The following is a 27,500-nucleotide window of genomic DNA, read 5'->3' as shown; positions in this document are numbered from 1 at the left end:
CAGCATTAAAAAGGGGTGACTACGTCAGGAGCAAAGTTGAAACATTGCAGCCAAAACAGACTGACGAACGGGAGTGACGAAACAAATCAACTAGCCACCGTCAAAAAAAACAAAAACAAACAAACAAACAAACAAACAAAGGAACACTAAAAACATTTCCGATTCGACTGATTTTAATCTCTTCCGTATGTAAACCAGACAACTACACAAACATGTAACACAATCTTTGTTCCGCTCAATGTGCATGTCAGACTGAAGGCTTAGAAAATAACATGAAAATTGAATCTCGCAGAATGGCAAATTGAAAAGTGCAAGTATTTATTGAAAATTTAAAATGGGAAATGAGGAACTTTGTGTTACCTTGATGTCGAGAAAAGCCGCTGTCCGCTATACAGCACATGAAATATTCATCTACTGCAATCAACACAGGGTCAATGGTATCCGGTGGATAAGGTTATCCATGTATAAATCAGGCTCGAAAACTGATAAACAGTAAACTCAACAGAACTTTATTCTGAGAACGAAGCAATGCTACACGGCCATGATGTAAGATGAACGACAACTCAAGCACATGGTGGGACTTAATGCTGATTGGCTGATCTAGACAATTGACATATCGTCACACCCTTTCTTGCTTAAGAAAAGAAACCAACCACGGGTGAATACAAAACAAAAAAAACTAAATGATTAAGCAACAATGTCCCTAGTTCTTAAATATTAAGTAAATGACAAACAATGTCACTTGGCAACAACAAAGTCCTTAAGGTAACTTGTTAGTCGGGACTTTTGCCTACCTCGGGTAACTAGACGGTCAACTGGTTTGGCGGGTGAGAACTGCTCTGGCACTTTACCTGTCTGGGAACTACTCTCAGGTTTCTTCGAACAAGTTATTTCTCTAGATTCCTTGAGCGGTGGTACCTCCAGAGGGGCACTGGTTTTTGGAGGACTGTCTGTAGGTTTGGGGATGGGGAGACTTTCCGACAGGTGAGTCTGATTCGACATGTGAATGGACTCGGGGTTGCCCCTAACGCATGCTGGTTCCTTACTACATGTACATCTGAGGTGTCGTCTATTTCCCCTGAAGATCTTTCCATCCTCAGTCCTGACTTCATATGATCTCACATCCACTTGCCGCTCTATACAAGCTTTGAACCATCTACCAGACCTATCTGTAGGCTTTGCACGCACCATTTCTCCTTTGCTTAGGGGGAGAGGGGCTGGGAGGGAGCTCCTTGGCAGTGATGTTGTAGTGCTTGGCATGCAGTTGCTTTCTCTTCAAGAGCTTTCCAGGACATCCTCAACTATTTTGGGTTTGAGGAGCTCACTGGTCATAGGAATCAGTGTCCTGGTACGGTGACCAAACATTCTTTGAGCTGGAGAACTTTCTAGACCTTCAGAGGGTATATTTCTCCATGCTAATAGAGCTAGGTAGAACTTTTTTCCAGCTGCCTTTGATTTCTATAGCAGATTCTTAGCTGTCTTGATATCATTTTCTACCTTGCCATTACTTTGTGGGTAATGCGGAGAGCTAGTAACATGTTCTATGTCAAAGCTTGTCATAAACTGTTGGAACTCATGGGAACTATAGGGAGGACCATTGTCACTCTGCAGCTTGTTGGGGATTCCATGTGTGGAGAGGTGTCTGTTCAGGGTACTGATTACTTCATTGCCAGTCTTGTCTTTAAGTTGGTTGATTTCAAAGTAGCTGGAATAGTAATCTACTGTGTAGAGGTAGTCGCTGTCTTCAAAATGGAAGATATCACATCCAACTGTTTCCCACGGACGGTTTGGAATTTTGTGAGAGATAATTGGTTCCCTCTGCTGATCTTTCTGGTAAGTAGCACACACATCACACTTTGCTATGTAGTCACGAAGGTCAGCATTCATGCCAGGCCAATAAACTGTTTCACGCACACGTCGAAGGCAGCCTTCAACTCCTGTGTGGGCACCATGGAGTCGTTTGCATATATTGGGCCTCAGGCTGGCAGGGATTACACATCTTAAACCTTTGAAGAGGATTCCATCCTGTGCAGTAAGGTCATCTTGCACAATGAAGTAGGGATGTAATTCTGAGGGTAGAGCTTCTTTCTGATCTGGCCAGCCTTGTAATATTGCTTGAATAAGGCACTATAGTACTGAGTCTGCTGAAGTTTCACGCTGGATCTCAGCCAACTGAGGTTCTGAAATGGGCAGGAAATCAACTGCATGGATTCATTCCGTCTCCTCTTCAGCTGGGGAGCGGGCAGTTGTTGGTAGATAGGCACGTGACAAAGTGTCTGCCAGATACATTTCAGGACCAGGGAAGCTTGTAACAGCTCTCAACATCATATTGCTGTAATTGTAGCAGCAACCTTTGCAGGCGTTTAGGGGCTGTTGCTAAGGGCTTCTTAGAGATAGTTTCCAAGGGCTTATGGTCTGACCACAGCACAACTTTCCGGCCATAAACATACTGATGATTACGCTCAACACCAAAGACTTGTGCCAACAGTTCTTTCTCAATGCGAGAATAGTTTCTTTCACTTGTGATGAGAGCTGTACTTGAATAGGATACTGGTTGACCATTCTGCAAAAGCACAAATTCTGCATAAGCACAAATCCTATACCATTAGCAGAAGTATCTCCTTGGCCTTCAACAGGTTCACTGGAATTGAAATATCACAGAATTGGAGCTGAAGTAACAGCTTGCTTCACACTTTCAAAGGCTTTCTCTTGCTCAGTTGACCAGCTCCACCCGACACCCTTGTGGGTGAGTCGCCTTAGTGGTTCACACAGCTCCAAAAGTTTAATAGTTCCTTCGAATTTTTCGATCCGTTGGTAGCACGTCTTACAAAGACGCGGCCCGACTATTTCCTATCAGGCTAAATACACACGTGTACACATGAAATATGGCAGTCTAATTTATTGTACAACCTAATTTTACAACTTAGTCTGAGTTGAAAGTTGTCATCTGACTTGTTGGAAAAAGTGAATGCCATTCACAATGTATATTGTATTTTTTACGATAACTGCAGAAATTCTTGCCTGCCCATCGGCTAATTTTCGTTGTCAATAAGTGAACAGACACATGAATTTACAATTTATGCAATACTTCAACGAGCGAGAGCGGACAATTTGACAATTTGTTATCGTAAAAAAACAAATTGACGTCAGTTTTTCATGCGTCTGTCCTGTTATTGGCAATGAATTTCGTCATAACGTTGTCAAAGTAGTCTGCGGATCCACTTGGCTATCGCCTCATGGATCCACAGCTACTTTGACAATGTTATGATGAAATTCATCATCAATAACAGGACAGACGCATGAAAAATTGATGTGAATTTGTTAAATTGTAGCCTTAATCATTTCATTGGGCACACTAAGGTCTGTATAACAAAAGAGGGGAGTAAGGCAATGACTTAAACATTGTTGAAAACATTATATACTGCATCAGGGAAGTTATAGTCTACAAGCTGTACATCTTCATCAATGTCCACACTCTCACCCTCTAACATTGCAGCCATGCTGTCTTCAGTGATAGAGTCAATGAATAGTCACACCCAATCATTATTACATTCATCCTCATTAATGCCAGTATCTTCCAGTGAAATTTCTGTGAAAGGTCAGTAAAAATGTTTTTCATTACTTCCAAATTTCAACAGCATGGCTTAGTCACCAGATTTCTATGACCTTGAGAATGTCATTAAATGATGCAATCACATAGGCATTTTCAATGACTTGTGCAATATGGAAATTTCCAAATTCCAATAAGAAGCTTGGGCAAGAAATGGCAGACACTTGATTATGGGATGGGGAATAATTTTTTTCCATACAGTATGCAATCCATTTTTTCTTGTACAAAAGAAGCCCTTTTTTCAAGGTGGAAAGCTGCTCATCTGAGACATCTCTCATGGGTGACCTTGTTTCAGGAGTGGACTCGACTGGTGCTGCCCAAACAGGATCATAAGTGCAAGTACCATTTTTACATGTACACAGTGCTGCATAGCTGTCACAGAAGTTATGTCCTGTAGGTTGGGAGGTGTTTGGTACATTTGCTGGGTGATCAAAGTAGCTATTGATTTGTTCCCTGTGACAAGTTCCACTTGACACATAGCTCCAGATGTCTTTAGCACAGGAACTGAGCATTCTCCCTAGATAAAGAACTACACAACTTCCTGGGTAGCCATCTCGACTGCAACGTCCACTCTCCTGGACATAACTTTCCAGATTGCGTGATGGTCCAAAGTGGATAATTGTACAGACTCCCTTAGCATCAACACCCATGCTAAATGCAATAGTACATATAAGTACCCTCACATGTCCATCATACCTTGCCATTGAATTGAGCACTGTTTCTTTGACAGTTTCTGGGGTCTTTGCATGCATCATTTCAACAATTCGTTCTCTGGGGTTGCGCTTTTCTCCATTCAAATACATGCTTGACCCAAGACAAACTGAGAGTAATGAATAAATTGTGCTGCATTGATGAACAGTCTGGCAGTAAATAATACACCTCTCTGACTGATTTCCTTTAGACTTTATCATTTGCAAAAGCCAGTCAAAATACTCTGTATTTTCCCTTTAAAAAGCTAGAATGTTCGCCTATCAGTGAGTGATGCAATGGGCTTCATCCACCGCTACAGCAACCACATTTTTTTGGTAAACTTGAGAGCAAATCATCTCTTGCCAGCGATCATTTGCCAGCATGGCTTCTGGCAACGAATACACGATGTTCATTTCCCCATTCAAAATTTCCTTGAAACTGGCCTTCTCTTGACCGGCACCAATAGACGAAGCCTTAATTCCTCTTTGTTGAAGACCTTTAACTTGACCTTTGATCAAAAATACCAAAGGTGAAATCACCAACACGATGCCACTTCAATTATTGCCATTCTGATAATGGCTTCTCGACAACTCTTCTGCAACCAGAGGTGACAGTTGATATATTAGACTTTTGCCAAAGCCTTTAGGAAGATTGACAAGAACATCTTTTCCAGAAAGAAGATAAAACAAAGCTTTCTTCTGTTCATTCTTTAACTCTGTTAAGCCAAAACGCGGTAAAATACTCTGCAAACTTGTCTCAAATATTGCTTTAAAATCGTCCCGCGTGTCCGCCGCCATTGTTTACACTCCTTGAAATGTCATCCTTGGCGCATTTAACCAATAATAAAAGGTTATCTAATTCAAACCAATCGAAAACTGCCTACTATATCCAAAATAGTACGTGACGTCACCGGACGACATTATAACGCTCAGAATTCAGACGTCTCTCTCCCATGCCCCCCTCGGGGTAAAGGGAGGAGACGGCTGAAATTCAGACTAGATTTGCAGGGCTTTCCATAAATGTCCGTTTGTCTGCTCTCGTCTTTCTCTTCGCGGCTCGGTTTGCTTCCTTGTACTGCCGGTTTTACCTTCCTTTCAGCCTGTCAGACTTTCCTTCTATCGCTTGCTTCTTTAGGGCTCTCCGTTTTTCAATGGTTTGTCATGTGTCTCTTGTTATCCATTGCTTCCTTTTCTTTTCTTTTCACTGGTTTTCAGGTAACCTTTCTTTTCATGTTCCCGCCTATCATTGATTACATCAGTATCTGGATATGTGTGGTCTTCCATATCCGCCAGTGCCTGGAAACTGTTCCTCAGCTGCACCACAAATGCACTTCTCACTTTGGGATCTTTTAACTTTTCGACGTCAAACCACGCCCTTTCCTCCTTCCTGGTGCCTGTTTTCCTTAGCTTTACCTTCAACACTGCTACTACAAGATGCTGATCACTGCCGACATCTGCTCCTCTCCTGACTTTGACATCAAGGAGTGAACGTCTCCAAGTGGCATTGATCATCAAGTGGTTAATCTGATTTCTGTCTCTTCCATTAGGGGAGTACCATGTCAATTTGTATATGCTTTTGTGTGGAAAGAAGGTACCTCCAATAACCTCGAGAACCCTATTTTTGTCTTGCATTTGGCGTTCAGAACTTTCGTTATCCTGTCAGTGTTTTCCTTTCGGCTTCCACCACTAACATTCATACGAGTATCTCCCGATGACTCTGGAGGCCCGTCACACCCAGTAGTTATAGTTTCCTTTGCTGCTGTTTCCGTAATAAAAACCTTTTACGGGACTGGGTTGTTAGCCCTGTGCCCAACCCCCAAACCTGGAGGGCCAGTGGATCACTTTTTGTCAGGCCTCCACCCAACCTCGTTCCCAGGGTCTCTCATCTTACCGTCCCCTGGAGCGAGCGAAGAGAGACCCTGGTTGGGTCTGGTCACGTGTTTCCCCGTATCTGGGAGATGACAATTAAATTATTGAAGGGATGGGCGGCCTAGTAGGAATTTTGTCTATACTTAGCCCACGGGAGTGCGGGATGTGTTGTCACCAAAGTAATCCGTACCAAGAACGATATGATGTTCTGCGGCAATGTCCGGCGGTAATATTCTGCAAACGCCAAGGAAAACTTATCCATCATCTGATAGCGGAAATCCAAGTCGCTGAAGGTTGTATGGTTCAGTGAAGGACGTTACATATTGTAAAAATCTCCTCAAGAAGGCGAATGGAGAATTGCACACCGCTGCCGAGGCTGTGTATAGAAGATGTTTGACTCATCTTTACCTCAGAATGAAGTGTAGGTCTTGTTGCCGGCGATAAAATAATTTTAGAGAATTCAGGGCCTTTTAATTGATCACTGAAAGCCAAAGTCACTTCGAAAGGAGCGAAAGGCTGAAAATTTATTGAAGTTTCACCGCGCCGTCGGCGCCCCGAACTTTGCAGAGCGCGAAGGATAATACAACGAACTCGTCGCGGTATGCATTTCGCCGTCGTTGCTGATAAAATGGATTTATCTTCGAGCGAAAGGAGGCTAGAAAAAGAAAAATATAATTTTTATTGTGTCGTTAATAAATTAGTGTACGTGACGCCAACGGTTCGAGAAAATTGTGCACATTTTCATTCAATTTTCGATATCTCGACCCTTCTTTGCTTCAAGCGTGTTTCTGAGGGGCACTTTTTATGCCGTGTTATTAGAAGAAATGGAAATTATAAGTATAGCGGAGTCGCTTGATTATGTTAGCATATTTTTAGAGGTCGCATGTCTGCATGGTTTCCGCTGTTTACTGCACGTCGCTCGCGCTTCTCAGAGTTTGACACCTCTGTAATTTGCCATGCCGTGCTTATACTTTGTTTAGGTTCGTTTCTATTGGAAGATATGTTTTTAGGCTCTAAGTATTGGCTCTCCAGGGACAAAGATTGAAATATTCCGTGAACATATTGCTTCTTGCATTCTATATTGTGACGCCGCAAGTGACGCCGGGCCCGGCTATTTGATTAGAGCTGTTTGCAAGCACAGTGCGTTGCACGAATATCATATTTATCTTCGTCCAGCTTTTCTTCAGAGACTGCCGTAGCTTTACTTTGAGAAAGCTGTACGCTTTCCTAGGGACTTTCTTATGTTTTTTGCATCAATTTGATCGAGTGCATCCAAAGAAGAAACAACAATTACTACGGGATGAAATTGCGCTGCTCGACGTCCACAATTGAAATATGACTGACTTTCCATAAATCCAGTGGGTAAGACGGCAACACTGAAAATCACGACCACTAAATTGCCTCGAGACAGACTTGCTTAACCTTTAGGTAAACGTTGGAAGAGATATTATTCGAAATTTCAGCCTGAAAGCTAAGTATTGATAAACGCCGCGGGTAATGTGGCGGTCGCAGCGCGCGACAAAACTCAACGCGACAAACTGCTGATTACAGAGGACCCCTCCCTGATGTTCTCAATTGTCAAAGTGGCACGTGACCAGACCCAACCAGGGTCTCTCTTCGCTCGCTCCAGAGGGCGGTAAGATGAGAGACACTGGGAACGAGGTTGGCCTCCACCCTTTAACCTGTCCGGCTTGGGTGGCCCTACCAGGAGATGGATCTCCTGCAGGCATAGCTCTCAGGGTCACTGAGACACACAAGCCCCCCTCCCCCCCCCCCCGACCACGACAAGGTTGCGATCCTACAGGAGGATATTTAGCCTAAATGATGTTATAATTTAAAATGCCTTCCATCTTGGATTTTAACAATGTTTCATAACTGTCAAAACAGTTAAAAAATTTATTTGAAAAAATCCGGAAAATATTAAGATACAATGACTTTTAAAGTAACGATTTCGGAATAAATCCTTCTTATACCCGAAGCTCACTACAACAGAAAATATGAAACGCCATATTCAGGTAAGATATCCTTTGAAAACATCATTGCCACAAAAACGTCTGATCTAAAAATAACGTCTGAAAAATATTAGCGCTGAAATGTTCCCTGGTCAAGTTAAAGACAACTACTTTACTTAGACACTCAATAGCAGAAAAATTTAGACGAATTGAATTCATTGGGTATGGCAATGTCAGGACTCATCTGCTGAAAGAGACCTTTCTCCTAGCCAGCAACAGGCTAAATTCACTTCAAAGCTGTAGCTTAACTGAATTATTTTTATAGTTACGCGGTATTTACACATCATAAGAGGTCATCTTTGGCAAAAAAACTACTTTGCTAACATCAAAAGTAAAATTTCTTTCCAAGCTCTGTTGTGAATGGTGTTGACAGTAAGTTTCTTTTTGTATACTTGTACAAAGTTGTTTAAATTAAGGTTGACATTCCCTGGCTACATCACAGAATGATAGTGCAAGTGCGTAGCTAGGGGGGTCCTTGGGTGCCCATGACCCCCCTTTTGTAAGCCTTTTTCAAGCAAACAACCTACAACAGGTGGTGAAAATGCCATGACGATCTAGTGAGTACCCTCACTTTGACCCAGTGTGACCCCCCTTTGAAAAATCCTGGCTACGCCCTTGTAATGATGGGAGAGTGAGAATTGTTCCTGGTTTAATCTTAGCTAAATCTGACTCTCAATACATCCACTGGAACCCACGAGTTTTGTTTCTTTCATGGTTCATTTGGTTTAAGCCGCTATTGCACGTCCTTTTAATTATAGCACCTGCTGATCCAGTACCGGAAGGAGCAGTAACAGGAGACGCCTCTGGTGCTACTGCAAGAACACATTACAGCGGAGACTCCAGTGGAGTGAGAAGTGGTCTAAAACGGAAAAGGTCGGCCCCAAATCCTGAACGAGGTAGTTATAATTGCTGAAGATGATTGTGTTGAAGTTTTTGTACTAAATTGAACAACGTTTAGTTTTATATTGGATTCTTTACTTTTTGTCACTTTTCGCCATGATAGTCTAGCTATATGCCTACATCTTTGAGGTCTTTTTTTTTTCGTGTGGTGTAATGATTGGACATTGGTCGTAATTGCCCAGACAGACGAGTAATTCGTCTCAGGCGTATTATGCCTCAGTAAATACAGAAAATGAGACGCATTAAGCGTCAGAAGAACTTAATAGTATTATACATCTGGGAGACTTGTAAAACAGACGCATTATACGTCTGAGACGTATAATGCGTCAAGGTAAATACGAGACCCATAAAACAGACGAACTCATCTGTGAATCCACTCAACTGCTTTTTGCAATCAAGCGACAAACAGACAATGAAGAATGCTCAGGAAAATAAAAAAAAGTGATCCATCCATCCTCCCAGCAACCCACCCACTTACTCACCCACTCACCAACCCACCATTAATCTATTGATTGATGGATCGATAGTTTTTGAAATAGTTACAAGAAATCCATGTAGTACAGATAGACAAATACAATTAACAATAACAATAACAGCAAAACATTATCTTGCAAAATGATAAACTATTTCTCTATCAGGTATCTTGTCTTGGAAGATTCACTGCGTTAGTGCCACCAGCAGAAACTCAGAGGAGCGAGATCCTCAAGAACAAAGTGAACAGGTGAACAGATACATGGCATAGATGGCTGTTGACGTGCTCATGAAGGAAAAATTTAATCTCTCGTCATTTGAAGGACTACAAGACTTTCACACATACTTAGTAGGAAAGCTTTATCTACGGAATGTAACCTTTGAGACGGGTTGCATCAAAACAACCGTCAAGTGCTGTAGCTTGGAGATTCTTGAAGGCCTCTGGGAGGATTATTGCTCTGGTCGCCTCAACGCAGAAGCCGAGAAGTGCCTCATTACAGAGAAGGTTAAGGACGAGCTTGGTATGGAGACCATAAAGTTAACAACCACTATTTTGAAAGAGGAGTACGTGGCTTGCAAATTGTCTTTAATGGAAATTTCAGGTACTTTTGTTGTTTTCTACTGTTAAAATGATGTTATTATAGAGCTTTTTTTTTTTTTTATCGAATTGGAGTCCTTATGAATGAACAAATACAAACAGCCATGCATGCTGGTTTTAAGTATCACATTGGTTTTAAGTATCGGTCATTTCCTTGTGTTAAATATAATTTGTTTGGTCATTTACCTGTGATGATCCCAACTCTCATCAGTGGCCTTTCATTTGGATAATGTCCAGGCTGTAGGCTGTTTGCAAGCGCTGCGAGATAAACGAAAATAGGAAAAGATCGCTAAATTCGTAGGGAAGTTTCCCAATGGCATCCGGGAAAATTATAAAAGTTGCAAAAAATACGGAAATCACGAAAACTCGACGAAAATCAAAAATTTAATTCAAAAGTTTAAAAAGAAATCTCCGAAAATTACAAATTTTACGAAATTCACGGAAACTGAGAAATAGCAATGATTGCCGTTAACATCGAATTAAACTAATCAACTAAAATTACGAATCATACGAAGTTTACTATAAACTCAAGTACCTTCAGGTTCAAATGGCCCTCCAAAAGACTAAGAACGTTCAGCCTCGGACGGAAATTAGACGTTCTTACAGAAAAAGATTGCTCCAGTGAAAGATATGTACCTATCGTTTTTAAACTTGGAAAATATAATCCCCCCCCCCCGGGGGGGGGGGGAGGGGGAAATGGGGGTGGGGAACTCCCATATGAAAAGGTCAGGGTTGCTCGTCGAAAAATTTGAATTTTACTCCTAAAGGAGACTAATATGGGAGTTGCTCGAGCTTCATTAGAACGTTCAAAGATACCACTTAAAACGGAATAGGTTCGATTATTAGCCACTGTTCAAGAAAGTATCCCTCGCGCACTTGTAGATCCGACTCGCGTACTCGAGAGATCAGCGGAAATCAAGCCTGAAAACAGAAATTAAATGACAGCGTTTCTTTTAATTATTATTTCTTCGAGTGCACCTCAAAGGCTACTTTGACAGCTAAAAATGATGACGTTTCGTCGTCAACATCGTATAAGTGAGACCAGAATCCTTGATTTGTACCCGAGACGACGAGCATCCCCGACCTTTTCATGTCGGAGGTCCCCTCCGGGTTTCGAACATCCGCCGCTTAGGCCGTTCTACGGTCGCTTGCACCGTGTCAAGTTAGGTATATTCTTTGCATTTCTGCCGCAAGTACCCAAATATCTTACCGCAGAAATGCACTACATTGAATAAATTTTCGCACGAACGTTTTTATGAATAGAAGCTACCTGTAATTATATAAATAGCTCATTTCCCGAACGTGCCTGCTCATACAGGTTTAACCATACTCGATTGCCGAAAAAGAAGACATTGAAAGTCGCAAAATTGATGAGCTGTATGAAGTTTCGAATGATTCAAGCCGTGATGAAATGTTTTAGGCGATCAACAGTCAAGAGAATTGAGGAGAATTCGAACGATGTGTTCCGCTGTTTATTTATGCATTGTGTCTTTATACCGGGTGTAGACAAAACGTGGGGTAGGCCATGGCCTACAACATGGCCTAGGCCATTGGCCTAGGCGATGGCCTACCCCACGTTTTGTCCACACCCCTTTATACCCGGCAGCCGGGAAGTGTTTTTGAAATACTACATACCCGGCAGTCTGAAATTATTCTAGAATTTCCAAGGAAAACCCCATCCAATCCTTCTTAAAACTGTAGATCTTTGTTTAGACAAGCCAGGTTATGTCAATTATAATTTTTGCTTTGTGGTTGAGGAAGTTTTCGAGCTTGGGCATACTAGAAAATCTCGATGTTTCGACACTTAGGAAAAATTCGTACTCTGACTCCGTTGTCAACTCTCATAGAATAATTTCTACAAAAATTGAAGTTGAAACCCTGTGAGAGTATTCGATATTTGTTCAGAAATGCGAAGCGATTCTAAGTAATGTTTTGCTTTTGTTGTAGACGAATTCTCTTAGCTTCGGCATACTATACAAACCTCGACCCACGGGCACGGTTGTTCAAAACACTAGATACCCGGCAGTCAAAAATTTATGAATAATCAATACATTCAATATCCACAAAAATGATCATTGAAACCTGCCGAGAGTATTTCAACATTTCGATCTTTGGTCGGAAATACCAAGCGAGTCTTTACAATGTTTTGGTTTTGCACAAATTGTACGAAGTTTGAGATTTTCTAGTACGCCCAAGCTCGAAAATTGTTCCGCTTCGAAGCGGCTGATATTTTTACGTGCAGGTATTAGTCTTGCGTGATGATCTCGAAAACCTGAACATGGGCGGACTTTGAATAATTCTGAACTAAATGTGCGGCATTAAAAGAAGAGTGACTACGTCAGGAGCAAAGTTTAAACAATGCAGCCGAAACACTTCCGATTCGACTGATTTTAATCTCTCCTATATGTGAACTGGACAAACTACACAAACATGTAACGCAATCTTTGTTCCGCTCAATGCACGTGTCAGCACTGAACAAAGAACGTGAAGTACGGCATGGGCAAGAATGGGCAAGTGGAGAAAAGAGACTGAAGGTTTAGAAAATAGCATGAAAATTGAATCTCTCGGAATGGTAAATTGAAAAGCGCAAGTATTTATTGAAAATTTAAAACGGGGAATTAAAAACTTTGTGTTACCGTAACGTCGAAAAAAGCCACTGTCCGCTATACAGCACATGAAATATTCGATCGTCTACTGCAATCAACACAGGGTCAATACTATCCGCTGGATAAGGTTATCCGCTCTTTGTACAACTTTGGCCTGGTTGAGCTGCTTCAATGATTCACATGCATATTTGGCCTGCTAAAACACGGCCATTGTTGGCTACCCGTTTGAGAAAATGGATTTAACTTTGCATCCATTAGTTAAAAGTTCTTAACATTATTGGCGCGTTGCCCACACACCAAAAAAACAAGAAATCGAAGACTTTGCGGAATGATTGAAGTTTCCTTACCACGTAGAACGTTTTCGGCAAGACCAAATACATCAGTATCCCGGGTTTACTTAGTATCCAATTCACGTGGATCTCAGTGATGATCATTGATACGAAATGCAGAGTTAAAAAAAAAAAAAAAAAGAAAAAAGAAAGAAAAGAAAAAAACTTCATTTTGGACATAACGCTACAGGCTTGAACTAAGAAAATTTGCAATTTACAATTTCCTGCTAAACGTGGTGTTTACACCAATCTTATGACATGGTTTAGTAACATTACTACTGCCCTTTACGTGACATTTCAGTATTCACTTAATGATTTCAAAGCTTGTTCCTTGCTGTTTTTTTTTTTCTTTCTTAATTTTCCATCAAATACTAAAATAGCCGTTGATGAAGCGATATAACTCATATTTTTTCACAAGGATAAACTCTATTAAACCTTGGAAAAACGTGACTTCGTGATCATACGACAAGAGTGAAAGTGAAGAATGATAATCGCAGTTAATTTTCCAATTTAAGCAATTGCAAAGAAGAAGCCTGAAAAAATCAGGGCTTCAACGGCATTCGAACCCGTGACCTTCGCGATACCGGTGCGATGCTCTACCAACTGAGCTATGAAGCCACACATTGGGAGGGAGGTCAATTAATTGAGCTCATATCTTACCGTGAGGAGTGAAATGATGTGAAGTTTATATGAAATAATTCATATATGAACTGCGGTAGTAGATGGAAGTGAAGAATGACCATCGCAGTTAATTTTCCAATTTAAGCAATTGCAAAGAAGAAGCCTGAAAAAATCAGGGCTTCAACGGCATTCGAACCCGTGACCTCCGCGATACCGGTGCGATGCTCTACCAACTGAGCTATGAAGCCACACCTTGGGAGCGAGGTCAATTAATTGAGTTCATATCTTCCCGTGAGGAGTGAAATGATGTGAAGTTTATATGAAATAATTCATATATGAACTGCGGTAGTAGATGAAAGTGAAGAATGATCATCGCCCAATGTGTAGCTTCATAGCTCAGTTGGTAGAGCATCGCACCGGTATCGCGGAGGTCACGGGTTCGAATGCCGTTGAAGCCCTGATTTTTTCAGGCTTCTTCTTTGCAATTGCTTAAATTGGAAAATTAACTGCGATGATCATTCTTCACTTCCATCTACTACCGCAGTTCATATATGGATTATTTCATATAAACTTCACATCATTTCACTCCTCACGGGAAGATATGAACTCAATTAATTGACCTCGCTCCCAATGTGTGGCTTCATAGCTCAGTTGGTAGAGCATCGCACCGGTATCGCGAAGGTCACGGGTTCGAATCCCGTTGAAGTTCTGATTTTTTCAGGCTTCTTCTTTGCAATTGCTTAAATTGGAAAATTAACTGCGATGATCATTCTTCGCTTTCATCTACTACCGCAGTTCATATATGAATTATTTCATATAAACTTCACATCATACGACAAGAGTATTGCATGGTTCATTGATGCAACTTATCCCACATACATCATTGCTCGTCGAATATGGACAAAAGTCGAAAGCGATGATAAAAATCCAAAATAGCTCTTTGAACGTGACCAAAACGAGGGGAAATTACCACTGTAAGCGATCATCAGTATGCAAGCTGAGATTGCCCGTGTTTTGTCTGATCTAACACTACGGCAAACTGAGCCTAGCTATTCTTTGTCGGAGACGAAGACGCCGTTTGATATCAAAGCCCTGGACTATGGATATATTCACCTTACCTCACCTATCTCCTTCGCGCTCTGTTGCGCATAAGGCCGCAAATGGATATATTAAACCTTCAGAAAGACTGCCAGACGTTAAAGTGATTCTCATTAGTATTTCCTTCTTTACCGCTTAACAGATGCAGTTACAGCAATTGATGATGGGTCAAAAGAAAGTGAAATTAAGGAAGAGTTTGTACACGTGCCAGCAAATTTGAAAGGCTACGTCATCGGCATGGGTGGAAAGGTAGTGAAAAAAATTCAGCAGGAATCTGGAGCGAAAGTTGTGGCAAAGCCAAAGAACGAGGATGGGTTCACAGTCACTGGTAATGAAGAGCAAAGAGCATGCGCCAAGCAACTTATATCTCAAAAAGTGGTAGGTTGTAGTCACCTGAAAATACAGCGGGATGCCTCCTTGCAACACCCTCTTGTAAGCGAGCATCTCTTGTAAGCTCGGGAGCGCTTAAAACAAGAGCAAAAATTCCCTCAGGTCAATTAACTATATGAGAAACCTCACTCAAGCGGCAACCTATCGCAAAACGACCTTTGTTGCTATAATCGTGATGGTTTGTATCTATTTTTTGTGTGGTATACCTGTGGTATCCCAGACTAATGTCATCGGCTTGCCCCCACCCACTTCTTTCCCTTGTCTGCCTCTTATTTCTGGTCTAGGGTCTCACTCAAATTTTAGTAATCAGTCACCTTAGAGACTACCTCTTATATACTCATTGTTTTATTGTACAATTTATATATGCCATACATATTTTAATTGTATATACCTTTTTTTATTATCATTGCTTATTTGCAAATAATTTTAATTTTTTTTGTTGTATCCCCAGTTAGTTGTGAAAACTAAATACATTGACACGTTAATAAAGCTTTTACTTTACTTCCTTACTTTACTTTACTTGCTATTTATGGATATTTGGCTTCTTTTGTTGGGATATCTTCCTCTTTATTTGTTACGTCGCCTTTTTACAATTGCCTAATTGTATGGAATTGCACTATTTGTTTTGAGAAGTTCCTATTTTAGGAGCATACTTAATTAATGAAAGTGGCACCCTGAAGAGGTTTCTTTCTTTGAGAGGCTTCTACTTGCACATTTATGTAGGGATATCTTAGAAATAATAAAGTATCTTACTTTCAAACAGAAAATATGATTCTACTGTTATAATTTTATACAACGTAACTGGGTTTATGTTTATCAGCTTTGACAAAGACCAAGACCCAGAATTTTTGAAGTTCTGGAAGTTTCCTCATTGGTACAAGTAAATTTTGAAAAACAGTTTTTGGCCATTAAAAATGAAGGAAGTCACGTTGTCCACTTCGAGTGGAGAGATTGAGATATCACACCCTATTGAAGAAACAGCTGACTAGAGCTCCCAATTTTTGTTTACCAAACACTTGTGTAGCGTCCACTTGTTTGTATTTAGCTGCCAGGTAGGCGCGTGCACGGTAAAGTTTGAAATCAAGGTTGACTCAAGATGTGAATTTTGGCCTGGCCGATTTTACACTAGAGACGCAAAATCCGTTTGGGACGGACCTCAGGCTGGGCGAACATTATTGAAGTCCGTCTGGTTATGCGTTCCGTGATTCGTTTAGTATTAAGACGGACACAAGTAAGATTATTTGTCTAGACGAGTTATCTTCTGTAGGCATGTGGTGCGTCGTCCAAGACGAACTTGAAAAGATAGTTCGTCTAGTCAATATCTTCGCTTAGAAACCCTTCATTCGTCCGGGAGAGCAACTTTTTAGATTCTGGTAGTAGCTATTTTTTCGAGCAACTTTACCGTAATTTACCAGAGCAATCTAGATGGGCCTAACCACGGTAAACCTTTCCAATTAGCAATTGGGGCGTGAGTGTTGTGATTGACTCTTACCTTTAGATATTTGGTGCTCATTCAGCTTTGAAATTGAAACGAACCTCGGAATAGAAATGTTTGCTTCTGCTGGCTTAATAATGGATATCACTTGACTATATTGGCAGGATGGAGGAAAAATGACGCATAAGGAAAGACAGTCCAACAAAGACTGCTATTATATAGATGGATGGAATCTCCCTGCAGATTGTCAACTCAAACTGGAGCAGATTACGAAAGAGGATGGTATTGATCTTCCAGAATCTCTTGGGCAGTACCGAATAAAGCCAGCCAAGTCGTATGATGCACAGGTATGAGAAAGATGTCTCTAATAAGTTGTGTAACTAGAAAGTGAAAGAATCTCTGGAGAGGTCAGCAAATTTTGGGGATGGAGAAATAATGAAAAGCTAACTAATTCAAACGATGAGCGTTTACGCAAATGTGGAAGTGGAAGAAGACGGAATTCTTTCCAATTCCCTCCATCCGCTTCCTTCCACTTTGAGTAGACTAAAAAAATAATCTATACTTATGTGACTCTCATCATCATCATCATCATATCATCAATGTAATTATTTTTATCATTACTAGCATCCTCCTCATCATCATTATCATCATCATCATTATCATCATCATCATTATCATCATCATTATCACCATCATCTTTATCACCGACTTCATCGTCCTCGTCATCGTCATTGTCATTGTCATTGTCATTATCAATTTATTTTTTCCGCTTGGGGAAACTGTACAGGTCATATTTGTTGAAGTCAGCCAAACATCGACCGTTTTCGTTCCGTTGCAAAGCTTCATGTTTCCTTAGGGTAGCTCCTCTTTTCCTCCTGGCCTTGTGCCCTTAAGACCAGTGCATTGGCCCTTTCTTTCTTTCATTTAAGGTCATTCCACTGAAATAGAACCTGCACTGAGATATTTGTCAAACTTTGCTTATTGATTGTTTATATTATAGGCAGTTAAATTTTGAAATAAAAATGAGGGGTCCCCATGTTCGTTTAGGAGCAACAGCACCTTGTTTATACCCACATAAATCCTTATAATAACACCATGATTGTAGTCACGATTGCTTGCTAAATTCACGTTTCCGACAATTGGTTTTTGTTCTACACTGAGAATTGGTTAATAATTATTTTACACAGAGAAATTTATTACTCAGCTCAAAACAACAGAAATAAATAATAGGTCACCATACTCGTTTGCGAGAAAATGACGATTCACCTCTATGGCGAGGTGCAGGCGTAAAGAAAAAGCCGCCATTTTTTAATGCGCGCGCGCTAATCACCCGTAAAATTATGCGCAGTAGGGATGCACAATGCAATACTGGGGAATGACCTTAAGTTTTGCTTTCACTTTTCATTCAGTTGCCTTTTTAAATTCTTTGAAGGCCGCAATCGTTTCCGAATTTGTCCTACTTTAATTACACGCACGACACTAGATATATAGATATATATTATTTATACATGCTCTTTTTATTTTACGTTATACAGGGCCCCCGTTGATACCAGTCCTGCGACTGAAGGGGTCACCCTGTTTAAATATCGATTATTATTATTATTATTATTATTATTATTATTATTATTATTATTATTATTATCATTATTATTATTATTATTCCACATTCCTTTAGATTGGATATTTTTGGTTGCAGGAGTCTTGTTGTTCAAATGATGACCCAAGCTTTATGTCGAAACTTAAGAATGACACTTTGGAGTCCCTGCGTAGGATTAAAAAAGAGATGGAGACGAAGACGCAGCTTAAGGCCGAAATGTGGTGTCACTTTGGCATGTTTATCATCCGCCGACCTATCGAAGGTAGTGATAAACCGTAAAAACAAGCAAGGCCACTTATACGGCGAGGAATATATATTTAAAACCAATATAGGAAGGCTGTGCCTCCCAAAATGTTGGTTTTAAATATATTTTCCTCGCCGTATAACCAGCCTTGCTTGTTTTTACCGTGTATTTATTCCAGTTTCATAGCTGGTTAGATCTACAGGATCCGGCTCTTTTATTTTGCAACGATGGCCCTTGCTTATATATTCCAGTTCTGTCGAAGTTATTACGTGCTAACTGTGGAAGTTTCATAAACTGATTAAACATACATCCTGTCTAGAAGACTTGGCGTAAGATTAGGCCTTTATTTCACAGTCTAAAATGCCCGTTGTATTCACGAGGAAGTGTTTTATAATGCAACTCAGCGCAGCACAAAGTGATGTAGTGCAATTTAATGTACTGTAATATAATGGTATGTATTTTTAAGGCTCAGTAAATACAGCGATATGGGTCAGCTTACTAGCGGACCTCCAGTGCTAATCCGAAGTAATAAAGAGCTCATTTCCTTAGTTGAAGGCTGAATGAGGTGGGATAAAGTACTCACATATCCATATTAAAGCTGGTTGGGGCTTTCATCAAAATATGTAAATGCGGGCGAAAAAAACAACATTGACATAATCTCCTTGAGATAGACCCATGGCAGGTACGTTGAAAAATAGTACCAAGATACCTCTATTTGGACAATTGATGCAAATAATTTCACTCAATTGATAGCCTTGGAAAAGAAGATGCTTTTATCGATCCCATGTTTACAGAACTAAATTTATCGCGACCTGATTTAAGGACCGAATCTTCATTTGATCTTAATTTGCAATGTTCATTAACTTTAGACGTTACACATTGGATTTTGTTGATATTTAGCAGATGAAGCTGCTGATGGGGAATACACCATTGAAGAGGCTTCCAGCAAGTTACAAGAGAATCATTGGAGAGGCTCATTTAAAGGAGGAGTTAGCCTTAAGGAGAAAATCGTTAGAGATCATTTAAATGCCTTTGACAAAACGCCTGCAGAATATAGAGAGTATTCATCAAGATACGATTTAACATTTGTTCAGCCAAATGGTCGGCAAATATTTTTAAGGGTAGGCTCACAAAACGCTAATTTCAAAATCACTCCCTAATGGCCTATGCTCTAAAGTCAGAATATGACTTAACCATGGTAAAAGGATGTATGGAAATTGAAAAAGATAAGCAGCAAAGAAAAATATAAAAGAAAAATTATCTGCCTTTCACAAGAGTACTAGTAATTTTCAGGACAACTGGGCTTCAGGTTCGAAAAATCAATTGGCCTAAATTGTTTTCGAAAAATTATTGTTATCTTATTATCTGTTAACGATGTTCGATTCTCCCCAAATTTCATTTCATATTCCAATAGCACTTAACGTGATCTTCCTTCACCGCATAGTCGTAAGTCAGGTAAAAAAAATAATAATAAAAAAAATAAATAAATAAAAGATACTTTTTGTCAGGGGAGGTAACGTCGTTAAAGATGAGCGTTTCTTGAGAGATGCTTTCGGTTGTTAGGAAATAGGTATGTGGTAAACAGCAAAACAACAACAACAGTGCAGATGTGAGTGATCATTGTGATTGATCACTCACATCTTCGCATTCTTCACAGTTCAAATACATATATTTTTTTTATATATTCACACTCATTTCAATCAACAACAGCAACAGCGGTATGAATGTTTTTGTCCTGAATTCCACAGCTGTGGGCAACAAAGAAGAACCTGGGCAAAAGGTTGGAGGACATCCCACTCCCTTCACGTGACATAAAGAACGTACTGGAGGAAATACACTTCAAAGATGAATTAACACGGTCACGATGCCGAGGGTGGCTATCGCTACCATCTAAAAGATATATGCGGGGAGACATTTTGTTTCCTGGTTGCGACTTTGATTGCAGGCTAACCATCATCGGGCATTATGGTATGTTGTTGTCGAGTTAAGTCAAGTGTCCCATGTCTTCTCTGATGCAGTTGACCCTCTCAACAATTAGTCTTCGTTGTGCGACCAGCATTTGCAAGATTAAAATATCACTGCAATTTTTCTTTGTAGTTTACAGCAATTGAATCGACTCCTGAATATTGGGAAATCTCTGGAAGGCTCAATCTATTGCAAATATAATTTGGCCATGCACATATTTTTACACAAAATAAAATCAGATCTTTCTACCGTTGATAAACCAGGGAAGCTACAACGGTTATATTACCGGCCTGTTTTTAAGCTCTTATCAAGTACCCTTTTTAAAACCTCTGCGCGAAACTGACAAGAAGTGCCCAGTTGGCTGATCAGTCTGCTGCCGCGTCCAAGAATAGCAATGGTCTGTTGTATGGCATAAGGGAGCTTGAAACGAATAAAAAAAAATGGAGGAGTGTTGTTCAAAACACTTATCTCTGTAATACTCACAAAAGTCAATGAAAGATCATACCATTGTGCCATTTTCTTTTAACAGACAGTGCTTTTGAACTCGACCATTTGCCCAGTGAAGAGACAAGACGTATCTTGGTAAGCTACCTCTCCGAAGTGACATTTGTAGATGAAGATGACTTTGGACTTCGCCTTCCAGAAAGGAATATGCCTGATGGATTTCAGCTATGCCATATGCGATGCTGTGAAAGATCTCTGCATGGATTCACGCCGGGATTTACAATTGTGCTTTCCAAGGAAATCTCACCGGACATCAAAACGGAGAGCTCTAGAGTTTCGGTATGAAATTTTAAAGGATTGTTTCTCTTTGAAAGAATACCTATTTTCAGCCTGAATATTTTAGAAATATTTTATAGAGGTAAATACAATTCTTTTGAATTGTCGATTGGTTTTTATGGTCACTTTCTTTTTACTGTAACTGTTATATGGTGTCATAAGAAAGTTAAATACAGTCAACTCTCTCATAGCGACGACCTCTCCTAAGCGACCACTTCCCATAAGCGATCACTTTCTAAATAACCGTTTTGCTTCTCAGTCAAATACTTTTTCAAAAACTCTCTCGTAAGCAACCACTGCTCGAATTTCTTTAGCGACCGCGACCACTTTTTCGGCCAGAAATCTGACATTTTCTTTTGTTTTCTGTTTCCGGTACGCGACCACCCAGCAAGATCACGTATGATCGTACGAAAATCATTACTCAAATGTCATAGAGTTCAGTTTTTAATGGCGCTGACCTGGAGTGCTGACAGATAAGAACAGTTTACTTTAGACCTGCAAATACGTACAAGAATTGTTACAGTGATCTGTTGCAAAATGTTTTGTATAAAGTTTCAACAGTGCTTACTGTATTATAAAATTCTCCAAGCGCTATTCGATTTGAAAAATCCCAGTGCTTTCTATCTTTTCCCTAAGCCATGGATTGACTGAAAGGACTGTGATGCTTAAAAAATTATTGTTATCCATTTCGGCCGCAAACGGGGGCGAATCAATGCTGAATGATAGGCAAACGAAGAAGATTTGGAGTTCTGTTATCGCACGTGGTGACGTTTTGTTTGGTGCTCTGTTTTGATTGGCCGCGGGGGAGATGTTAACCCAGAGACCATAGACAGCTGGAATGAAAGAGTGAAAGAGCTGACCAAGGGCTACTCAGCTAGGGATGTATGGAATGAGGACGAAACTGGCTGCTTCTGGAAGGCGATGCTTGAGAAATCGCTCTCTCAAAAGGGAAAACGATGCAGAGCTGACAAGAATGCGAAGCAACGACTAACCGCTGCATTCTTTGTGAATGCAGAGAGTGAGAAAGAGAGTCTAATTGTAATAGGAAGTAGCTGATTGCCGCCCCGCTTCGCACGTTTGGCAAATCCATCATACCCCTGCGGTGCCTAGTACTTCAGCGATGAGAAGGCGTGGATGAGAACTGAGATAATGGTTACTATCCTTACCAGGTTGAACAACCGTCTGAAAAGGGAGGAAAGATACATTATCCTTTTCTTGGACAATGCATCGTGCCATCCACCCTCGCTGACGGACATGTTCTCCAACATTAAGGTAGCCTTTCTATCTAAGAACACCACCTTGCGCATCCAGCCCCTAGATGCGGGTATAATCAAGGTGTGGAAGATCTATTACAAAAGAAAGTTTCTGCGGTTTATCGCCAGTCAAGTTGACGGAGAGCGTTCTGCCAGCCAGATAGTGAAGTCTGTTAACCTGTTGATGGCCGTGCGATGGATGGTTAATGCTTGGGACGAAGTTAAGGGCGATGTTATCAGTAAGTGTTTCAGACATGTCGGTATGTACCCCTCAACAATGGATTTGGATGACGACGACAACGATGATCCGTTTGCCGGTAAGGAGTTACTAGACCTTGAAGCCCTAGTACAGAGGATGTCCAAGAAAGGTATTAACGTTGCACGCTATGCTGCCATCGACGATGACACAGACGCTTATCACTGTTTAGACCCTGCTGACCCTGACTGGAGGGAAACCCCACGAGATAAGGTTATCACAACTCACACAAAAAAAACAACAAAACAGAAATAGACATTGATTCAGACATTGCGTGGCAGTGACGACGCTCTTCTACCAAGCCCAGCAGTGCAAACAGTAAAGGGAGCACTATACCTCTTACGTCAGATTGCTGAGTTCGCCGATTATCGGGGTTGCGAAGAGTTGTCCTCGGCAGTTACGAAAGTGTCTGATATTCTTGTTGACTTGAGGCTTAAAACACAGAAGCAATCAAGCATTCTAGACTTCGTGGAGAAGGGGTCGGATGCGAAAGAGTGATAGTGTAAAGTATCTAGTGTCATTACATATGCATCCCATATTTGACATCGTTTTTTTCAGGTTTTGTTCCGTTAAAACTTCAGTGATTTTGATTAACAAGTGATACACTTACAAGTAAACTGTGCTGTCAATTTCCCAAAACTTGAGCTTGTAAAAAACAAAAATAAATCAGTTTCAGGTAAAGAAAACGTTGTCTGTTTGCTTAATTTTGGCTTATGAGGGAAATATCTTTATGCAATCACATTAATCAGTCAAGTTTGGGATTATTTTGTTGCTTTTTCCCGTAAGCGACCACCTCCCGTTAGCGACCACTTTGTCGTGCACCAAGGGTGGTCGCTTAGGAGAGCGTTGACTGTATCTATCTTGAAAGAAAAAAGCAACTTCTCACGCCGAGAAGCTAGAGCTTCCCTTTGATTTTGGAAGACAAGTTATAACAATCGTGAATGTAAATAAGCCTGACGATACAAGGGTTGGTAGCGAAGACAATATTCGGGTACTATTATATTTAAAAAAAGAACTGAAGTTATTTCCTTCCACTTATAATTATTATTGTTGCGGTATATGGGAAATTGCGTGATTTACGTTGCCGATAGGCCAACTTTATTACGTAATACGGAAAGTTTTCTAACGTAAAGCGCTGTCTCTTTCCGAATTTTCATCTAACAGTGGCACAAAGCTTCGAAGATTGACGAACCACATTTAAGTACTCTTGGAGTGGATATCATATGGCGTTTATAACAGAGCTTGCTCGAAAGCCCTGTTATTTCTGCCCTCATTAAAATATGAATAAAAATGTATATATTTTTTCTTTTTTGCAGACCGCCTTCTACTTACTCTGTGACGAATGGGAGGAGTTACTTCATAAAGGCGGATGGGAACCAGACGCCGTGGTGAAAAATCTTCCTGATTTTCTCCGATTTGTGAAGAAAGTGCAAAGTTTGGTAGTTTGCGAAATGAAACAGACCGGTCCGTCACCAACAAGTAAGCAAAATCTCTCACTTTAGAGGCATTATAGGTTGTTAGGCTGTGTCCCTGGCGTAAAGGCTGCGACTAAACTCCTCCCTAATTTAATGCGAGGGAAAGTTGAATTGCGGGTTCGATCTCTTCAACGGAACCCTTCTATGCTATCACCTCAAACAGTTTCATGTCTTGTGATCAGAGTGATAACAAAACCCACAACCTCCAAGACCACGCCCTTCCCGCTCGGTTATGCTGCGTTTAGCTAGGTTCATATATCAACTACCCTGCATACTGCTAGGATCTGATTGTCGAAAGCTGGTTAATGAATGAAAGGTGTAATTTTTCCCACGTTATCACACGCGTACTTGGAGAAAATTCAGAGTTCTACCAACAGGAGCCAGCCAATGCTTTATTTGTCTATCGTGACAACATAAAATCTATACTCTTTGCGTGCAAAATCCTCCCTTCCATGTCATGAGTTTATCATCGCTTGAGTTAATACTTGTTATACTGGATTTATATTTGGACCAGATCTAATTTCATAAGTGTTTCATGATGTACATTGCTGCAGGGTGACAAAAGCTCTACATACATACAACAAACAGTAAAAATGTATGTTCAGAAACCTTCCTTCCTCTAAAAACAAGTCAAGATATTATTTCGCTGATTTTCATCGTAAATGAATTATCCTTTCATTATGTTTCAGTCCCTGCCGAAATTCTTGCGCGAGGTCCCTCAGCGCTGGATGCCTACAACAAGGCTCTTGCTGATGGAAAAACGACAGTCAAAAGGGTTCCAATAATGCTGATAGGACAAGACAGAGCCGGAAAGACCAGTTTAAAGAAGTCTTTGAGAGGGATATGTTTCGACCCAAAGGAAGACAGTACCGTAGGCATAGATGTGGATCCGTCGTATTTCGAGGTGACCACCGAGACGTGGAAAACAGGGACGACGGAGAAAGGCCAAAATCCTGATGCGGCGATTTCTTTTGATCGTCATGCAGCAATGTTGGTTGTAGAAAACCTAAAGAGGGATGGTGAAAGCTTCTTGTTGGAAGATAGCCCGGAAGAAATAGAAAGTATCTTAGATTCTGAAGTCACTGAAATACCAAAGCAACCAGGTCCCAACGAGACACCAAAAGATGCCAAGCACGTTGAAATACCCAGCGAAGCAAGAGATACCCTCAACGGAGATGCCCACCAGGTACCACCCAGGCCATCCGGAGAGAATCCAGGCGTCTCTGATCGTTTTGCTCCACGCGTTCCAGAAGATGTGGCAGTGGCAACTGAAACGTTACTTCAAGGTGGCTGGAAGGATGGTAGGGAACACATTTATTCAACTCTGTGGGATTTTTCTGGACAGTCAGTTTATTATGTCACCCACCCCATTTTTCTGACAGCGCGAGCAATCTACTGTTTGGTTTATGACCTTAGTCTAAATCCTGATGATGTGGCCCCGCCCCTGGTGAAACAAGGAGTGTACGAACCATTCCCAGAAGACTTCGATCTGAGGACTAATTTGGATTATGTTGACTTCTGGATGAGATCTGTTGCTTCCCTGGCCAGTCTAGACGAGAACAGAAGCCTTTTCACCAAATCAGAGGGTCTCACAAAGAAGCTTCCTGCAGTTTTCCTGGTCTGCACCCATGCTGATACTCCCTATGGCAAACAAGATCCTCGAAAATTAGCCTATAAAGTCCTTGGTTATCTACGAAAAAAAACATCATACGGTGGCCACCTCGTTGACGTGTTCGTTGTGGATAACACAAAGTCAGGTACCGCGTCTGAGTGTCAAGAAGTCGTGCGTTTGCGTCAGCAAGTTCTTGCTCTTGCTAAAACTCTACCTCACACAAACGAATCCATTCCGATTAAGTGGTTAAAATTTGACAAGACTCTTAGCGCACTAAGGGAAAAAGGGGACAAATGGATTTCTTTGGAGTGGGCAAAAGAAATTGCATCAAAAGACTGCAACATTGTTAACGACAGAGAGTTCGAGACACTGATGAACTACTTGCATGATTTGCGAAGTCTGGTTCATTTTGATGACTCGCCAACGTTGAGCAAGTTAGTGGTCTTGGATCCTCAGTGGTTAATAGACCTGTTTAAGAAAGTAATAACTGTACAGCCTGCCTATGAATGCAAAGAAGAGAAATTCTTACAACTATGGGGCAAGCTTGAAGAAGAAGGAATTCTGGATGAGCAACTTTTGACGCATATGTGGAAGCCTTTGATTGGAGACAGAGACACGTATGATAGTCTCGTTGATATCATGGAGAAATTCAGTTTGCTGTGTTGTTGGCCATCAGGTACTTCTGAGAACAAGAGCTACCTGGTGCCATCGATGTTGAGGTCACATCCACCAGAAGAGATTGTTAAGCTTCTCGCGTCTGCAAATATACCGTCTCTATTTCTGAAATTCGAAAGTGGTCATGTCCCTCCAGGTTTGTTTCCCCGCTTGGTCTTGAAGTTCTTTCAGTGCGGCGAGTTTTGGAAGCAAGCCAAATCTAAGTTGTTCCACAATTTTGCCAGATTCTTCACCTCTGACGATGAAAACTGCTCTGTGATCCTTCTCTGCCACTCCTCGTCCGTTGAGATTGTTGTTCACAAGGCGACTTCCACCTTGGCCTTGGCTGGTGAACAGTCGTCAGCGATGGCTCTGTCAACAGGTTTCCCATGCCACACTGTAGCCACTGAAGTCACTTGTGCTGGTGCCGTTCGTAGACGACTTGGCTTGATGATGGAGTGCATGCGCAGTGAGTTCAGCTGGCTAAAGAATATCAAATATGACGTGTGTGTCCTTTGCCCAATCTGTTGTAACGGAGGTGCCGTCAACTACTGCCCTACTCATAAGAAACAAAGATGCAAAGAGGAACAATGCCTTCACTTCTTGTCTACTTCCAAGTTGTTCAATGACGATGGAAGTACGTTTTGTGACCGGTCTGTTTCGGCACCAGACACGCAGGTTTCGGTTATGCAGTTTTCACATTGGTATGATCTTTCTGGACATCAGGTAATCAAGTCAACGTTTGTGGGTGAATATAAGGTGGCAAACTTTAAGAGTGGTGAATGAATGAAAGATAGATTGTCACACGCGTACTCGCAAAAACATTGCTAAGTTCTCCCAATAGGAGACCCTTGATGTATGACCTTTCTATTCCCGTTAGGAGAACTCGGAAATTCTTTTCCGAGTACTAAGGCGTGTGCCAAAACAGAATTCTTACAGTTTTCAACGTTATATATTTTTTTGTCATTAGTCGACGGTTGATTTTTCTAATATTTTGTTGTTTTATTTACACTGCTATAATTAAACTTATGAAAGA

At 40.9% G+C, this 27,500-nt stretch overlaps 2 protein-coding genes across 4 annotated transcripts in view; both read left to right on the top strand.

Annotated features, from left to right (window-relative positions):
* LOC145502347 (uncharacterized) overlaps positions 1–27,500 on the top strand; it is a 115,362-nt gene that overhangs the window by 82,738 nt on the left and 5,124 nt on the right. The window lies entirely within an intron of this gene.
* The window catches only part of LOC145502348 (uncharacterized), a 19,123-nt gene continuing 135 nt past the window's right edge, over positions 8,513–27,500 (top strand). Inside the window, exons 1-10 of one of the 2 annotated variants that reach the window (XM_081481638.1) lie at positions 8,513–9,076; positions 9,719–10,153; positions 14,946–15,181; positions 16,793–16,975; positions 18,325–18,487; positions 19,373–19,590; positions 20,218–20,437; positions 20,964–21,217; positions 24,040–24,202; positions 24,888–27,500. The exon at positions 24,888–27,500 is cut by the window's right edge and continues 135 nt beyond it. In XM_081481638.1, coding sequence (XP_081337764.1) covers positions 9,823–10,153; positions 14,946–15,181; positions 16,793–16,975; positions 18,325–18,487; positions 19,373–19,590; positions 20,218–20,437; positions 20,964–21,217; positions 24,040–24,202; positions 24,888–27,250 — 4,131 coding nt within the window. In that variant the 5' untranslated portion in view covers positions 8,513–9,076; positions 9,719–9,822 and the 3' untranslated portion in view covers positions 27,251–27,500. Of the gene's footprint in view, positions 9,077–9,718; positions 10,154–14,945; positions 15,182–16,792; positions 16,976–18,324; positions 18,488–19,369; positions 19,591–20,217; positions 20,438–20,963; positions 21,218–24,039; positions 24,203–24,887 lie in introns of both variants that reach the window. The other variant, XM_081481637.1, reaches the window with a different exon arrangement.

Source organism: Orbicella franksi, chromosome 11, assembly GCF_964199315.1.
Source record: "Orbicella franksi chromosome 11, jaOrbFran1.1, whole genome shotgun sequence".
Taxonomy (NCBI): domain Eukaryota; kingdom Metazoa; phylum Cnidaria; class Anthozoa; order Scleractinia; family Merulinidae; genus Orbicella; species Orbicella franksi.
Note: the sequence above shows the minus strand (reverse complement) of the source record. Positions and strands in the feature narration are given on the sequence as shown.